Here is a 17,092-nt window from a genome sequence, read left to right on the forward strand (position 1 = left end):
GTGAGATTTAGGAGTACTCCTAATGGTAAGATAAAACACTTTCTATATCCGGCCCCAGACTTGTATAGAGCTCTGCTAAATACGTATGCAGTATACACAATAGCTTAAAGGATGGACCTCTTATCTATTTACACTCAAATACTTGGCATTTATCACAAAGCTACTAATTAAACTACAAGCTGATTTATCCCCCAAGACTACACTGAATCATCCAATAAACAGACTTTATTAAATAAATAAATACATTACATTAGTAACAAAAAGAACTAACATTAGATGCAATTTGTTTCATTAACAATATGAATATATAATAACGACTTTAAAACAGTCTACAACTCTTGATGTAAAACTCACAGGTTAACAAAACATAAACACAAACATAAACAAAACCCTTTATGTTAATAACATATTCATGTCACAGTTAGACAAGCAGTACTTCTAAAATATACCATCAAATATCCCAAGGAAAGCTTCCTCTTCTTTGCTGTTGGTGCTGAAAATACAGTATGTAAAAAAAGAGGGAGTGGGTTAATCAGGTGAAAAAGTATATTTTAGTAAAAGTGTATTCGATATAGGATTATTTTCATTATATAATAAGGAAAGAATACTGTAATGAGTCAAAATAAAAGCCTAATAATTCTATTTTCCTCTACCTTCTGTTGACAGATGAGCTGGTGTTTGGTGGGATGCACATTGTTGAGAAGAAATCAAACCTTCTGGTAGGCGGGGCCACATGGGTCTCAATCTGTTTTGGGAGGTTTTGTGGTGTTTTTACCGTGAACTCTTCACTGAAGATGCTTGGTCTCTGCACAGGGAGGAACAGAGGCAAGTGTCACATGTGCCAAGTAGCTCGGCTACTGATCATAACACCAGTTTTTAGAAAGGTTAAGCTGTTTACAGGCACCTTTGATTAAGCTTACCCTGAGAGTCAGTCACCCTTTTGCTAATAATAAACAGAATATTCCTGTCCACAAAGAGAAAATCAGCAAAAGAGCAACACTAAAAGTGAATTTTGCTTTCTACAGTACCATGTTTTTTGTTGACATCTAAATGTGCCCATACAGCTGAGAGACATTTAAAACATTTGTTGAAAACAATGAAAGGAGTAAGATGTTCAAGATGTTTACATGGCACTGTAATACTCTAATATGTACAGTATGTAAGCCAGGCAGCTCCATTGTGTCTCTCACGACCACAGTAAGAGATTTCTGGGTTAAACAAATCAATAACAAGTCTATGTGAGTAACCATGTAAACAATAGTATATTGTTTAGGATACCACTAAACTGCAAAAGTAGCACATGCACAGATCTCTGCATGCACACACACAAACACACCTTTTTATTCCAGTCGAGTGTGATTCTGTTCTGCGGTCTGACTGTGACCAGTGAGGGTCCTGGTTTTCTGATTTCAGTACTTAAAGTTGGTGAAATCGACCTAAAACACAAAAATATGACAAATGTTTTAACTGTCTTAACTACAATATGAAACCTCGGTGGACGACTGTGTATTTTTCTGAAAGGGGATTTTACGTATTTCACACATTATTTGATTCCTGGTGTTTGAAACACCATTACCTCAGTGGTGTTCTGGCAGTGGTTATACAGGGTTTGACTTGTGAATGATGGAAGAATACTTGTGCTGATGTAGTGGCAAAAGACTGCTGGACTTGAGGTTTAGCATTAGTTGGACACGAGGCCAATGATGTCTCGCTGGCATGCACCAAGTTCTCGTCATCAAAGTCGTCCCATTCATTTCCGAGGTCAAAGCTGACAGTTGGTATTTGTAAGGCTGAAGCATTTTCGCAGTGAACGCCCTGGTTTGACACCGCAATGGACCTCTTCGAGTCAGCCAAGTTGGTTGTATTGATCTGGTTTAGATGCAGTTTAGGATTCTGACTCACACCAACACTGATTCCTGGGTTCATCCACACTGAGGAACCTAAACACAGATGAATTAAATAAAAAGAATGAGCACACCATCAAGTGTTACTGCACTTTGGGCCGTCATAGATTCAGCCTGAAAAAAGTATCTGAGACCATAATTGGTGGCTTTGTTGTTGTTTTCTACTATTCACTACAAACTTGAGTAGTTCTTCAAAGTCGATGGTATAGACAATTATCTTGGCCAAATGATATTGATATACAGTTCTATCTCAACGATTGCTGAAGTTACATAAACAAAACATACGTTTTCATTTTTAAATACATTTTAATGTAAAACATCATGTGTAAAATGGTACAACTTTTTCCATTTTGCGTTCTTCTGTCTCTGTGTACTGACTGTGGATGCTCTGCCCCCCAAAATTAAAAGTCTGTGGCCAAAGAACAATGCACTTCTCACATTTTGTTTGTTGTTTATCTCCTGGGTTTGTTCCTCTGAACATGGCTTATGAATGAACTATACTATGATGTAAATGTACATTCCAAGACGATTTACCGGTAGTTTACTGAAATTAGCTGATAACAATGGCTAGGAAATTATGCACTGAAAAATAACTGACAGTATGTAAAGTATGTGAGATTTGCACTTAATCAGCTAAAACATGCAAAACCACCAGTATGGTTTGTCTGATAAGGAGTTTGAGTTAAGTTGTTTGACGGTACTTTGATGGTGAGCATGAGATGCAGCAGGACTTTGGACAGGCTCTTCCATCATCCTGTTCATGTCCTCCACATGGTCATCATAATCTCAAAAGGAGAGAGAATGACAAAGCTTGAGAGACCGAAAAATAGTCACAGATCATGTGATTGTTAAACCCTGCAATGTTGGGGAATGTGTTGAGTTCATCTTCTTATTTACCACTGTCATCCAGATGAATTGTGTCTGGCAGTTGAGCCCAGTCTTCTCCTGTCAGATCCACAGTCTCACTGTGAGGTCTCACTGAAACTTCATAGTGACTCCCTCCATACCTTCATCAAACAAAATAGAACATGAATATGATTCAGCATCAGGCCATCAGATTTAATTTAAATCAATCTTATTTTCACAAATTTTATTGTTACTCTTTTTAAGAATCTAATTTACAGAAGTTGTTAAGGGACCTATTCTAATCTTTGCACTAAATAAGTCCAAAAATGTCAGTGTAACTGTGAATATCTGGAAATAGATGGTAGCCTCTCTTTGGGTTTGTAAGAAAACTCCTGCATGTTGACAGACTCCTTGCCCATTTTCATCTGAGGAAATAAAACACAACATCAAATGGAGATTTATTTAGCTTAGTAATGCAAAAAGATGTAGCAAACAAGAAAGACACGTGTATTGTTTGTCTAGTTATCTTATTCACAAAGATTATATTTGCATTCTCATTACGTACAGTACTATAAAAACACACAATGCACATGCAGCTTGCACATTTATACATCTGTATGCCCTCATCTGGAGTTTTAGATAGAATGAGCAAAGAAACACACACATTGTATCTAATCTGCATATTCTACACCTGTAAACTAAATACTTTTGATAAATATCTACATGCCTAGACACTCTGGTATAAATGTTATGACATACTTAATGCACATACAGTTTAATAGTATTCTCATATCCTGATACTACTACAGTATAATGCCTGTAACTGTATAATAATTGTGTTATATGTTACATATATTGTGCTGTTTCTAGAATCTTGTGGTGTTTCATGTGGCTGGTATATTTCTTTTTTTTCTTTGCAGCAATTCAACTTCCCCAATTGTATCATTGGCATTTCTTAGATGAGTTATTGATGACTTGGCAATGACTCATCAGCTTCCTCTGCAGACACAACATGAGGTGTTTTTTGGAGAGAGAAATCTTGCATAAGTGCACATTGCAATCTATTGTACCATGTTGTGTGTGATCTATTGGATGAGACTGGTTTGGGATAACACAACCTCAGGTTTATTACTTGTAGCAATCGCAGACAACTGCACACTGAATTGTGACAAGTCTCAATTCAACAACAACAGTTTCTTTTAATGATGGCTGCAATGTTTAGAGAATATGATGCAGGCTATAATAATATCTGTTTTCTTCCTCACCTTGAGTCGTTTGACAGGCGTCTGCGCGAGTGTGTCACACCTGTTCCTCAGGTCTTTCAAATAGGAAGAGAAACTGGATTCTTGATTCGCTGACCTCTTCCGTGCCACCGTTACACCTACTTTACCTTGGTGGGGGGGGAAACACATGTGCACTCTGCATTGACAGACTGGAGGAAGATCTCTATAGTCTTGACAAGCACACAAAGTAAGGCACAGGTAGATACATAAGTGCACAAACAGACATGTACACAGTTGACAGTTGACATGATTGTACTCACAGCAGTCATGGCCACAGAGATCCTTATTCTTGCAGAAGTGGTTGCACTGTCGTTTATTGCCTAAATCTGATTGTAAAGTTCTCACATTTGAATAGACAACAAAAAACATTTCAAATATCAATTAAAGAAATACTATATCGATATACACTCTTTCATATTTCAGCATCAAGAAAATCATCAGTAACAAAGCTACAGTGCCTTGGTCTGTAGCAGATGTGGCATTTTCCCTCTGAGTTGTAGCCTGATCTGTAGACTGTGGTTTCAGTGCAGAGGGCTGCGGTCTCTGTCCAGTAGGATCATATGATATGTTGTATGGATTATCAGTTCCAAACCTCCTGGCTCCAGAGTAGTACACATTGAACTTCTGCTGGATGTCCAGGCCCACTACAGGAGAGGAAGAGGCCAAAATGTACAGTAAATGCACTTCCTACATAGCATTGATAGGCAGTCCAGTCCAAGAGTCTGTAGCCGGGATGTGCAAAAACAAGATGTACGTTATATATAGAAGTGTAGCAACTCCAAAATCTATTGTTTGATTTGATGAATTTTGATGTCACAATTAGTTTTCAATACAGCAAAATGCCTGAAAATAGGCCTTAGCTTTCCATCTTGAATTTATTACAATATTCAGTTTTATAAAAATATAATAATTGAATAATTGCCTCATTTAGCTTGACACACTTAAGACTTGTTCCTCAGAATATACATTTAACAAAAATAGTGCTTTACAACAAATTGCCAGATGAGAGATATGCAAGCTCGGCAACAGCACTGCATTGCATAATAATTGTAAATGAAGAACCTTGTACTAAACAACACAACATATTGTTGATATATAGGTGATATACAGGACATCTGTAAGTATTGTGGATACATTTCTATGTGAAATGCAAAGGCATTTCCATGGTTTACCATATTCTGAGCTGATGAGATTGACACTAATCTCATCTCCTTTCGAGGCCTTCGCCACCTCAATCTTCTTCGACCAGCTTCCACACTTCAATAGCACCGAGTCCCTGGAAAACAAACAAGAGGATGCCTGCTGAAAATCAATATTATAATATATTATCTTCTCAAACCAGGTTTTGTCTTCATTTATGTAATGGTGAAAGGTCTGTGTTCTGATATAGTGACAGAATTATGGAGAAAGAGAGGGTAAGTGAAAGAAAGCAAAGACAACACAAATTGGTGGCAGACTGGGTTTTTTTTTTCCTCACGTGAGTTTCTGTAGGAAGACCACAGTGTTGTCAGAGTTTCCGATGATCAGAGAGACATAGTGGTGGTCTGGAGCTGTTCTCCTGGACAGCAGCTGTGCTTGATTTTTTAGGTTCACCTTCACCACAATCTCCGCCATAGCACAGCTATACCTCGGAAGCTACAAAAAAAAAGAAACAACTTTAAAGAAAAATTATCAGAAATGATCAGCTCTATTATATGACGTAATATAACATACTTGTCCCTTTGATAATAAAATTCTGCAACATCTTTTACCTGCTCCAAAGTAACTTCATACTTTGGGAGATTTATGACAGATTCTCTGATTTGGTTGCCAAATGGTGGATGTCTGTTGAGAATCTGAAGAAAATAAATGAAGTTAGAAAAAATCATATCCAGATACTTTATACATTAATTATATAATTACATATTTTATGTGCAAACATTTTAAGATATTAACATGATTTTCAGACAGTGCTTAACATGACATTACCTGAACTACATTGTGTCTACATTGCCACAGATCCAGCTCAAATAAATCAAATGCTTTAGATTATTAAAAAGTGTTTTCTTTTTAAATATTACACAGACTGACCAGCTCAAGCTCTCTGGCGTGGGTTTCCTCTATTTTGCTGAAAGTGTTGAGTCCAGCGTTCACCATGGCAGTTGATAGGGTTTGGCCTGAAATACACAATGTATTATTATCAAATGTTAATATTTAGTTTAAGACTTCATGAAGATCTAATAAAAAATGTGTGGTTTATTAATTAATTTATAATGTACAAGAATGAGTCTAAGGACCACTAAAATTCTATTTTTGTACTTTATTTACATTGCTTAGATAAAAAGTGTTATACTATTCTGTGTCTATATGTATAGCATATGGACATAGTAATATATCCACCTATCTTCTCCAGCTGTTTGGAAACATAGGGCGAGTTTTCCCAAAGCCTGGCTCTGAAGCACTTAGCCAGAATCAGAGAGTTGAGCAGAGCAGAGAAACCCGCCTTGGATCGCTGACTCAGAAACTCTGACAGGCCTGATTGGGATCAAAATACAATCAAAGTTAAAACAAATATAGTCAGAGAGCACTTTTAATTGTTATCCCTGATTTACCCAACATACATTTACTGATGCGCATCCCATTCCTGAAGATCTTTGCTGTGTCCTGTGTAAGTCCAAACTCTTGAACTGAGATGGAACCCAACTGAGCCTGAATCAAGCTAAAGACAAAGCAATAAACACATAATATGTATAGTGGCCAGTCCATAAGAAATCCATAATATAAATTCTGCAATAAAATTCATAAACCAGTATTCCTTTTTACACTGCTTTTCCACAGGGAAAGCACTGAATGAATAAACCTACCAGTTCACTTTCATCTCACTGGTTTTGATCTTTCCCTCAATGGGAAACCTGTAAAATATACATCAACATCTAATTTACAGTGGCTGGTGTCTACCTCCACCATTATATTTTCCAATCCAAAAGTTAAAAACGGGTTATGATACTGTATAGGCAATTGTCAATCATATAAATGTGTCTGACCTGATGGTGATCCTGTTCTTGTCCCTGTTCAAGTTGTTCAAGAGCCTCTTCTCATTCATTCTCAACTGAATTTCGCTGAACTCTCTGCTCTTCGACGCCAACACAATCTGTACACAAAACCACTTTTGATCCAAATAGTATTTTCTTTGCAATGCCTTACCGTATACAGCATCCAAATAATTAAAATTATTGCCATTTGCAGGAAGCCAGCCTAACAACACCAAAATGTCACTATATCTGCTTTTTTTAATCAAATACATTAGTACTGTGCAGTCTTATTGGGAAACCTACCAGGTCCGACAGGTTCTCAGTGCCAACCACTTTGCTGAACTGTTTCATGGTGTCAAAGGCAACACAGTACCTAGCCATCAACCTGCCGGCCTCTGCGAGGAACAAAAACAAACCACTTTACAGTTTTATTTGAATATCAGGCTCAGTTGAAAAAGAAAAGTGTAGTTAAAGGTGAAAATGTTATCCACTAACTAAAGAGGAGTTTGCCAGCCATTTAAACTAATTTCCTCTCTACCTGTTGGTTTGATGTTGATATCTTCATCCATGTCGATCAGACCGATGGAGGACAGAGAGTTGAGGTTCCTCAGACACAGTTCTATGAGAGGACAAGAGAAACACCTTAAACTACAATAGTGGGGCAGTGTTACTAATGTGCACAATTAACCCAAAAAGTCAGTACAGACAGAAGCACAGCTTGCATGATAAATGGCTTCAGTATAGTAGTTTAAATTCATTAATAGTATAGTAGTAGTATCCTCCTAATAGCTACATGCTACTTTAGTGACTTCAAAGATTTCAGATAGAGCAAAAACAGATGTGGCCCACCTTGCAATTTTGCTTCAATTCCAAATCTGTCTAAGTCAGCGGAGAAACCTGAAATTGAAGTCGAAGCACATTGCACTGACTGGTTTTACATACAGTAATGACAAAGAAGCTGGACACATAATTCTAATAGACATCATTTTCTGTGTGTTTGTGTTTGGAGCTCTGACCGTAGTGTGTGGGGTTCTTGAGGGCTCTGATGTAGAGGAGGGTGGAGCGTATCCAGTCTAGAGCCATGTTGACATCACTGATGGTTTGGAGAACAATCTCAGCATTCAGGTGCTCCACCAGGTGACCGTGTAAGCTGGGGAAAGGAAGTATAGTGTTACCTCGTGTACTACTGTATAATCTCTCTCCTCTGAGAGAGCAAGAGTCAGAGAGAGTGACTGAACTGTAATACCTGCTCTCAATGATTTCCATCCCATTCATAAGTTTCATGTACTTGTCTTTGGTTTGGATCTTGGTCATGATCACTGCAGTCGCTGATGTGTCAAACTAGAGGACGAAAAGACAAAAGGTGTTATTTAGTTTGTGCATCATACTAAACTAGCTGTTGCTATCGTTCTTACTCCATTGACTGTATTTAAAGAAATGCTATTTCCATAACAGCTTATTATTCTGCCATTACCTGTGGTCTTCCAGCTCGACCTATCATCTGCAGCAAGTCAGCCTCGCTGTACTCCTCACAGGAGCCTGCCACATACTGCATGGTGGACTTGATCACCACTAGATGAGCTGGCAGGTTCACCCCCATGGCCAGAGTCCTGGTGGTAACTAGGATATAAAAAAAAAACCCAGACCACAAGCACAAAATCAGTGCCAATGAAAAACAATAAAAACCTTATTTCAAATTGTACCAGCAAGTGGTAAAAGTTTCAGATTGTTTTGCACTAGAGTGGTACACTTCCTGGTATACTTTCTATAAGAGATGCACCACTAAGTGCTTTAAAAAGCAATATTATTGTCAGTCTAATATTATCTCTCTATTATATCTTTATTGTGTCTCTTAATTAGTCAAACAGAATAAAGGTTTCACAGTCTCATTTGTTACTTATGATAAACACATCTGAAAGTCTTAACCTATTTGCATCTGCATTTGTACTAAGAGTCCTACAACTGGTACATATCAGTTCAGTCAATATGGGTAGGAAAACATTGTATATTGCTGTTGGCATGAGAACATACCAGTATAGGTCATTTTAAGTCATACTCTCTGCAATTTATATTTCCATTAAACAGGCGTTTACATACATTTTTGACACAACCCTGTAGTACAACGCTTGTGCTGCGGCCTTGCAATGTTTCAACACAATAAGGGTGAGATAATGTGTGACTCAGTTGTTGTAACCTGTGACACTTGTCTTTCCTGTTTATGTCTACAGCATTACAAAAAAATAAAAACACAGATCATGTTGCACGCTTCTATAGTCACATATCCATTTACAGCAAAGAATAAATCTGTATTAATGACAAAGTCTCACAGAGGACAGGCAGGTCTCCCAGAGTGAAGGCCTTTTCTATCAACTTCCTATCAGACATGTCAACTCCTGCGTGGTGGTAACCAACTCCTAACATCACCAGATCTGGACCACAAACGAAACACAAAATAATGTTATACAGTTGGTAATTAGAGTCACAATCATGTACTTTCTTACTGGGTCTGGACTGAAACAGGTTTCAGTGTCTGTATCTGGTGGGTCTTGACATTTGGTTTCAAAAGGGGACTCACCTCTCAGTTTTGAATCCAGAATAGAGTTTGCATATTTCATCAACCTAAACAGATCACAAAGTAACAAGAAGAAGTCGAGAATATCAAGCTTGCAGTGAAATTAACTAAACTGAACAACAAAATGTTTTGATGAATAGTTGCATATGTGAGGACATGTAAGAAACACGCCTTTGCTTGTGCTCAATGCTCATGATGAACCGAGCATCCTTGGCCAGAACTGTAGCTGACTGCTGGACTCCTTTCCTTGTAGAGCAAAACTACAGAATAACATAATCATTAGACCATGAATTAATAACCTTACAACCTTGTTCAATCACATGAGAAAATTAAGAAGAAACACACAAGCAGAACAGTACAGTTTGGCCCAATTTCACCACCCACCACTAATGCAGGCTTCTGGTCAGAGTACGTTTGTATGATGTTGGCCATCTTGTAGTTGAGCGACAGGTCAAACTTGAACTCTGTTTGGTTTGGGCTGCAGGGGAATCCCAGCACCACCTTCCTCAGCTTCACTGGACGGTGGCTCTCATCCATGTCCAGATATGTGGCAGGACCACTCTCATTAGACAGCCAGTCTGCTATCTAATAACAGGCAGACAAAACAATGATCGGCTACAGGTTAATGATTTACACAAGAGATACATTACAAAAAGTGCAGTGATGCAGTAAAGTGTGTTTTTCTTAAAACAGAGGACTCCAATTAACAGTTTTATCTATAAATTATATCATTCTGAAAGATTTGCCCATGTTGCCTTTTGAATTCTCTTGTCCTAAACAAATTTCTGCTCTTTTACTAACTCTCTTTCTCAGCTACACTTACATCAGAGATGTTGGGTATGGTGGCTGATACAGCCACAAACCTCATAGAGAGGCTGGTCTCTGGATTCTGCGCTGTCCTGTAGGCATGTACGGCCTTCATCCTGCTCACCACCACTTCCAGAGTGGCACCACGGGTCGCATCCTTCACCACATGCACCTGGATGAACAAAACTGGTCATCTTACACTTGGCTTTAGAAATATCTTAAAGGTTCAACAGCAGTGTTGTAGGTATGTAGGTAAAATAAAGTTATGCTGTCCTTTATCACCATTTTCTATTATTAACATGATGAGGTGCATCTCAGTCTGGAATAACTAGACAGGTCGTATGCACTCTCATAATACGTTGGCCCAGAACATGATGTACTATAATTTTTTAATGGTTAACCTGAAAGTGAAATAACGTGCTGAGGGCAGAGGCTAATGATGTGCCATCACGCAATGTGGCATAAGACGCAATGTAGACAGTACATCTTCTGGCACACGAGTGCACAGTGAGCAGCCACCAGGGCTGGACTGGCCATCTGGCAGACCGGGCACTTTCCCGGTGGGCCAACCTGCCTTTTAAGCCAACACAGCTGTCTTTTTTTTTTTTTGTCTGACCAGCCCATAAAACAGGTAGATTGGCCCATTGTTTTTTTTCTTGACACTGGGCTGGCCCAATCCCATCTTTAAACCCCTTCTCCAGCCTTTGGGGTTAGTGCCTTCATTAACATAGCATCTTCAAAAACAGAGTGCCAAAATTATACAAGAGCGAGAGAGATGTGTCTTTGATTACACATCAGTGTGGCTGACTGGCCCAGGCGAGTGGGCTGCCAGTCCACTGCGGTTGGGTATTACATCTGTCAGCCTCTTTATCCCAGCCAATTACTTTGGTCCAATTCATTATAACTTGGCCCCACCCCTTTCCCATCACTGTTATGGTGTGACATTACATGGCTAACTAGGAGTGGAGCAAGATGGACAAATAAAAAGAGAAAAAACATAAAGGTTGTGCTGAAAAGCTAAGAGAGAACAGGTTGAAGTCCCTTGCAGCTGATGTTTTAAAATAACAAATTATTCATTTGGCGCCATTACCAGTCAATCATCTCAGCCGGCTTAGTGAGCCCGAAGGCACTGGCAGCACAGAGGAGAGAGAGCAGCCCAGTGAGCCCAGCGATACCATTTCTAAGTCAAAAAGTCCAGGCCCATTTTGCCTGTGAACAAAATATCTGACAAACACACTGACCTCATCGATAAGGAAGAGCCTGACTAGCTGCAACAGACAATTGTCCTTCCATTTTCTTGTCATGCTGTCCCATTTTTCCTGAGAAAAAGGATAAATACAACATTATGTACTCAAATAAAACTTCAGGTCGCAATTTTACTTTCTGATTTTTTCCTCTCCCTTAATTTTTTGTTGCTTTTTTTTAATTGAGATGCATTATATTGTCACACACAGGCGTGGTCAGGATGATGTGGGAGTCCTGAATCTCAAAGAAGTCATCAATCTCTGTGTCGCCCGTCAGCTCCTTACAAATCAGCCCCAGAGGACCAAACTTCTTCTTCCAGCTCTCGAAGCATTGACTGCAGAGAGCTTTGATAGGGGCCACTGGCAAGAAAAAACAGAAAATCTTTTTACAAGACAGTTCTTTGTACCTCAGAATTACCCTAAATCTACAATTGAATCAAAAATCAAAACACTCTGGATATGATACACTAAGAAGAAAAATGTTCAAAGCCCCAGTGCATGATTACAGTCAGGTGTATTATGGTGAAACATTGTTGCTCCTCACTGTCTTTGTTTAAGTTGTATTTCATTAGGTATAGGATTTCTTCCTCCTGCCTGAATTTTGATATATGATCTGACGATATGTAACAGCACAAGCTTTGTTTACATTGGTAACATGCATAAACAGTAAAGTAAACCAGATCTGTGTTTTGAGTCAGTTAGGCATGAAGGGGGAAAAAAAGAAAAAAGGTGTTCCATGTTAATTTTTCAAGTCTTGGGAGTTAAGAAAATATAACACAGTTTCAGGAATGTTTCTAAACTTTCTGGGTAGGAATCACCCCCTCAGATTGGAGCTTTATTGGTATATCAATAGGGTCTACACAACGTTATGCTCACTATAGACTGCTTTGACATCTCTCCATGGCTCTGAGGTCTCCATTAGCAGACGAATGATGGCCAGCTCAAAGAGCACCGTTTTACCAGATCCAGTAGGAGCACATGCCACAAAGTTCTTACCTGTGTAAAGAACCTGTGAACAAACCAAACAAGACAATGAAAACTATCATGTTAATCATAATTCTCAGCATTCTGTTTATAAAGGCTTTCAAATAATGCTTACGTCATCTAGTGCTTTGGACTGAACATAGTTGAAAAAGGGGAACTCGTTGAAGACGGATCTGAACTTAGCTGCTGTGTTAGCACGGTTCAGGAAATCAAACCACATCACTTGTGAAATTGCATTTCAAGCAGTCTAGCACTTTTCAAACACTGTCAAGTTGTTAAACTTTAAATTGTGGTGTCTTACACAACAACAAAAAAGGATACGGATTTCAGAAACTGGTCGCAAAACTCCACACCCAGAGGGCCCTAAAATGTGCACAATCAAAACATACTCATTCCACCTTTTTGTTAAAGGGATAGTTTGGGTTTTTTGAAGTGGGCTTGTATGAGGTACTTATCGATAGTCAGTGATGTGGGTCGGCGCGCAGCCAGTTTGGAGAAGCAGACAGCTGCTCCGCCACAGACGCTCAGCTCTGTATTGTTGTGAATGGGGATCAACGGTAATACCGCCTAATGACAGTTTGTCTCAAAGTAAGTTTTTAGTTCTCACTACATTTTATTGCATATAGACTGATTATTAGACAACTAAAGTATCAGGCGTTTTCCTTATCAACGTAGATTACTTGTATTAGTCTCATCAAGCAACAGCACTTTCTTACCGGCAGCACAGCTGATTTGGGAGCAGCGTAATACAGTGCGCTGCGTAGAAATACGGAAGTCCCACGGTTGAGAAAATGTAGTGCCAAAGGAAAGGGCTGACTGACAGCACGGAAAAGTGGAGAGAATTTTACTTTTATAGCGTACACTTAGACTGATATTGATTTTTTTTAGGTCGAACTTTTTTTGGCGGTTAAAATACGTATTACTGTTGATCCCCATTCACAACAATACAGAGCTGAGCGTCTGTGGCGGAGCAGCTGTCTGCTTCTCCAAACTGGCTGCGCGCCGACCCCCATCACTGACCATCGATAAGTACCTCATACAACCCCACTTCAAAAAACCCGAACTATCCCTTTAATATGAAATGTTAAAACATTTTTGTAGAATCAAGGGATTTGTAAATTACTGTAGACTACATGTGGTTACAAAGGTTTCTACTGTCTACTGCTTCTACTGTTTTACTATCCACCACCTAGTGACCAGCATGTTTCATTACAATGGAGCGGTCAATGAGGGGAGCTCACCTCATTTCACCTCATCACACGCAAACACATTGTGGCAGCTGCTGCCATGGCTAGACATGGGCATGCTCATTAGCTGCAACACTTTACAGAAGCTATACGAGTGTTATTTGATAGACCAGTCATATACTATGAGCACAGCGCCTGTCTGTGACTGTGTCATTGCAGCGCAGCACCTTGAATGCGGAGCGGCTGAGGCGTCATGGGCGGAACGAAGGCTCTCTTTGTGCCCTTGTCCTGCATCTCTGCATGTGCCGCCTGCTGCGGGGGTCGGCCACTCGCTGCAGATGAGCCCAGAGGAGGGGGTGAGAAGGGGGGCTTGGGGGATAAAGGAGGAGCTTCCTGGTTAACTGTCGCCCGTGGCGGCTGAAGAGGAGGATGCACTGTCGCCATGGTAACCTGACTGAGAAAAGTTTGAGGTCTGGATGCTGTCTGGCTGCCGCCGCCGCCGCTACTGAGGTCATCTGTGTTTGACGAGTCACCTCCATTGTTCAACACCTGAACCTTGAACAAGCTGTTGTGGAAGGCAGGGGAGGATATGGAGGGAATAAAGAATTGAAAGAGGAGGAAGGCAGAATGAGAGAGGGAAAAACTAGTGTTGCTGCAGCAAGCTTAGAGGGTTATTTGAAGAAAGCCAGGCATTCTGGCCTCTGGCAACGAGGCTAACATGGGGGAGGGTTTAGCATCTTTTCATGTTCTTCTTATGAACTGTCCACTGATTTTAAAAATCAAGCCTCTTCAGTATATACTGTGGTTCCATTGTAACTAAGTGTGTCATGGATTCCAACAATTTGAGGGATTAAAGAGTGAATCAGCACTACATTACATTTTAGTACAGCAAAAAACTGGAAACATGGCTTTTATATATTGGATAACATTAATCCTGTTAATTTAAGCATTTTTAAAATTATGTTCTGCATCCGCCTCCAAGGGGAGAAAATCCTTGTTGACCTGCTTTTTATAGCCTGAAAATTTTACCATTTTGTATTCAAGGCCTCAATCTTTGGCCCCAAGTCAGATTTCTTCTCATCTTTCAAAATGTGTACTACAGGGAGACTGCCTGAAAACAATGTACACACACTCTTTAATTCACAATCATGTAAATGTTTTGACAAATGGCTCACACTTGCCTTCTCCGTAGAGGTGGGCTTTTGCTGCAGTCCAGAGACAAACATCTCCGGCTGATGGCCGCATGACCAGAGTCCTGCAGGGTTTCATCGCCACCTCTGCCACTCTGACAGGCACCCTGAGAGTAATCCCTGAACCCTTCACCTCCCCATAGGCCATCACATCTGCTGGTGCTGCCACCCTGAGTTTCAATCGCTTTCTCTTCATTGTTATAACTGTAAGGATTGTTGATTTTTGATGGTAAGGCCTTAAGGCCAGCTGATCCTTTGAAAGGAAGCAGAAGCTTCTCGGGTTTCTGTGAGAAACCTGTGAGTAATATTGAAAAGGGAGAGAGAGTTTCATCAAACCAAGTTGTTGGTAGCTGTAAATTGGTGCCTTTTATGGGTGTGACTCTCAACATTAAGGTTGACTATTTGGTATTTTGCTTGCTGATGAAAAAAATGTACAACAGGGGATTTACCATTCCAGTCATACTAATGATTATGAGAATATATCATAAGACCCAGATCCCAGATTGTTTACGCAAACCAAGGAAAATTGAGAAAGCTTTAAAGCCTAGTCAAGCTATCGTGTCAGTGAGTCACACAGTTAAATTTAGTAGGGCTTCAAAAGGCCAAATACTGAGCAGTTTACTCAAGTCAAGTGAAAAGGAATTCACCCTAATCCAGAGCACAACATACTGTATAGGGTAGAGAGAGACTCTGCCTCCTCTTGCATATCCTGAGTGGCTGGAATCTGAGAAAGAGATGGAGGCAACTCCAGCTGCCATGGACTGGCCTCCTGGTGCAGTGGCTTTCTGTCAAATACAATCCAAAGGGAAAAACGTTAATTCAGCTGAGAGAAGAAGAAGAGAGAGGAATGACGTGGGGCATCTCTTTGTACTCACACTTTGTGGACAATGGGTTTCTCAAAAAACAGATTGTCCAGGGACAAGGTGCAGTCATCTGAGTCCAACATCTCATCACATCATGTAGGCTCGCACACATTTGAATCCAAAGCGGGGCAATGTCAATCAATCACTTTGGATCTTGGTTGGGGACATTTTGCTTAAAGAAAAAAGCAAACCAAACCATTTTTCTCTCATGACATAGGCTATCCTAGGATGCAAAAATCAAGCCTCCTAATGATGTAGTTACATCCTAATTAAGTAACTATTTCAGGGATTAAAGAAAAAAATCATCATTACATTATACTTTTGGACACAAAAAATGGAAATATGCGGCTTTCATATAGTTAGCAATATTCCTGTTGATTTAGCTCAAGCATTTAATATACTTATAGATATGACAGAATTGAATGCTCTCTAAATAGCCCACCTGCTGAACAAAGCTATATGAAAAATGTTTTTTGCATTATGAGTAGGTAAGTATCTCATAGTAAAATACTTAATTACTACTACTTTCCGTGGCTGAAACAGTGGAGGTAACTGGGCTTTGCTAGCTTTAGCTGGAGCGTTAGCTACTGAACAACCAGCTAGCAACATTCAAATATTAAGACATTTCAACTAACTGTTATCAGTTAGCATAGCTGCATAGTTGCCTAACACAGTTTAAGCAAGGATCTCTGTCATTTTCAGTTATCTGTACTGTTTTCTCGTTGTGTACCCACCTGTGATGAGGAATACATATTAAAACCCGGCCAGAGCTCAACCCTTGACCCCACTGCTAGCGCCTCATCTTGTTTGCACGAGATTAAACCATCCACCAGTAACAACTTTATTAGCACATTTTCATCTGGACTAACGTTACTATAGCTAGACTTTTTATTGAAAATATTAGCTGTATGTAAATATTCTCATCAAAATTTAAGTAGGCCAGCTATAACAGATGTTTACTGTGGTATTAATTTCATACTTTGTTGAGTGTGTGTTCAGAAACAACGTGTTTTCTCTTTAAAACACACGAGGCTGGAGTAACTGAACCGGCTAATCACCGGCTACGAAAGCAACAAAGACCTATGAGAAGACAACCGTGGGGGTAACATCTCTCCTGTGTTGGCAAGAAATTCTGGTCTGGGCGTCAATGACAAGTTTAAATAGCAAAACAAAAGGTGCTCTTTAAAAAGAACATCCAACT

General features: G+C 39.6%; 1 protein-coding gene across 3 annotated transcripts; it reads right to left on the reverse strand.

Moving 5' to 3' along the window:
* Positions 1-210: 210 nt before the first annotated feature.
* On the reverse strand, positions 211-17,063 carry hfm1 (helicase for meiosis 1). 3 transcript variants are annotated; one of them, XM_044220344.1, is made up of 39 exons: positions 16,871-17,063; positions 15,904-16,063; positions 15,698-15,813; positions 15,020-15,323; positions 14,066-14,403; positions 12,973-13,014; positions 12,767-12,837; positions 12,544-12,676; positions 11,876-12,027; positions 11,665-11,742; positions 10,440-10,595; positions 10,001-10,201; positions 9,788-9,876; positions 9,620-9,663; positions 9,372-9,473; positions 8,519-8,664; positions 8,291-8,385; positions 8,061-8,194; positions 7,894-7,941; positions 7,583-7,663; positions 7,348-7,439; positions 7,057-7,163; positions 6,877-6,924; positions 6,634-6,731; positions 6,413-6,547; positions 6,104-6,189; positions 5,785-5,868; positions 5,511-5,668; positions 5,206-5,309; positions 4,492-4,677; positions 4,294-4,359; positions 4,016-4,140; positions 3,090-3,175; positions 2,802-2,911; positions 2,606-2,689; positions 1,577-1,940; positions 1,337-1,436; positions 654-805; positions 211-493 (listed from the first exon to the last, which is right to left on the reverse strand). In XM_044220344.1, the coding sequence occupies exons 2-39, from the start codon at positions 15,972-15,974 to the stop codon at positions 439-441; spliced, it is 4,641 nt and encodes a 1,546-aa protein (XP_044076279.1). In that variant the 5' UTR covers positions 15,975-16,063; positions 16,871-17,063; the 3' UTR covers positions 211-438. The 3 variants fall into 3 exon arrangements, with proteins under 3 accessions (XP_044076279.1, XP_044076278.1, XP_044076280.1); XM_044220343.1 differs by lacking the exon at positions 16,871-17,063 and adding an exon at positions 16,626-16,845; XM_044220345.1 differs by lacking the exons at positions 15,020-15,323; positions 16,871-17,063.
* Between the last annotated feature and the right edge of the window lie 29 nt (positions 17,064-17,092).

This window comes from Siniperca chuatsi, linkage group LG13, assembly GCF_020085105.1.
Source record: "Siniperca chuatsi isolate FFG_IHB_CAS linkage group LG13, ASM2008510v1, whole genome shotgun sequence".
NCBI lineage: Eukaryota > Metazoa > Chordata > Actinopteri > Centrarchiformes > Sinipercidae > Siniperca > Siniperca chuatsi.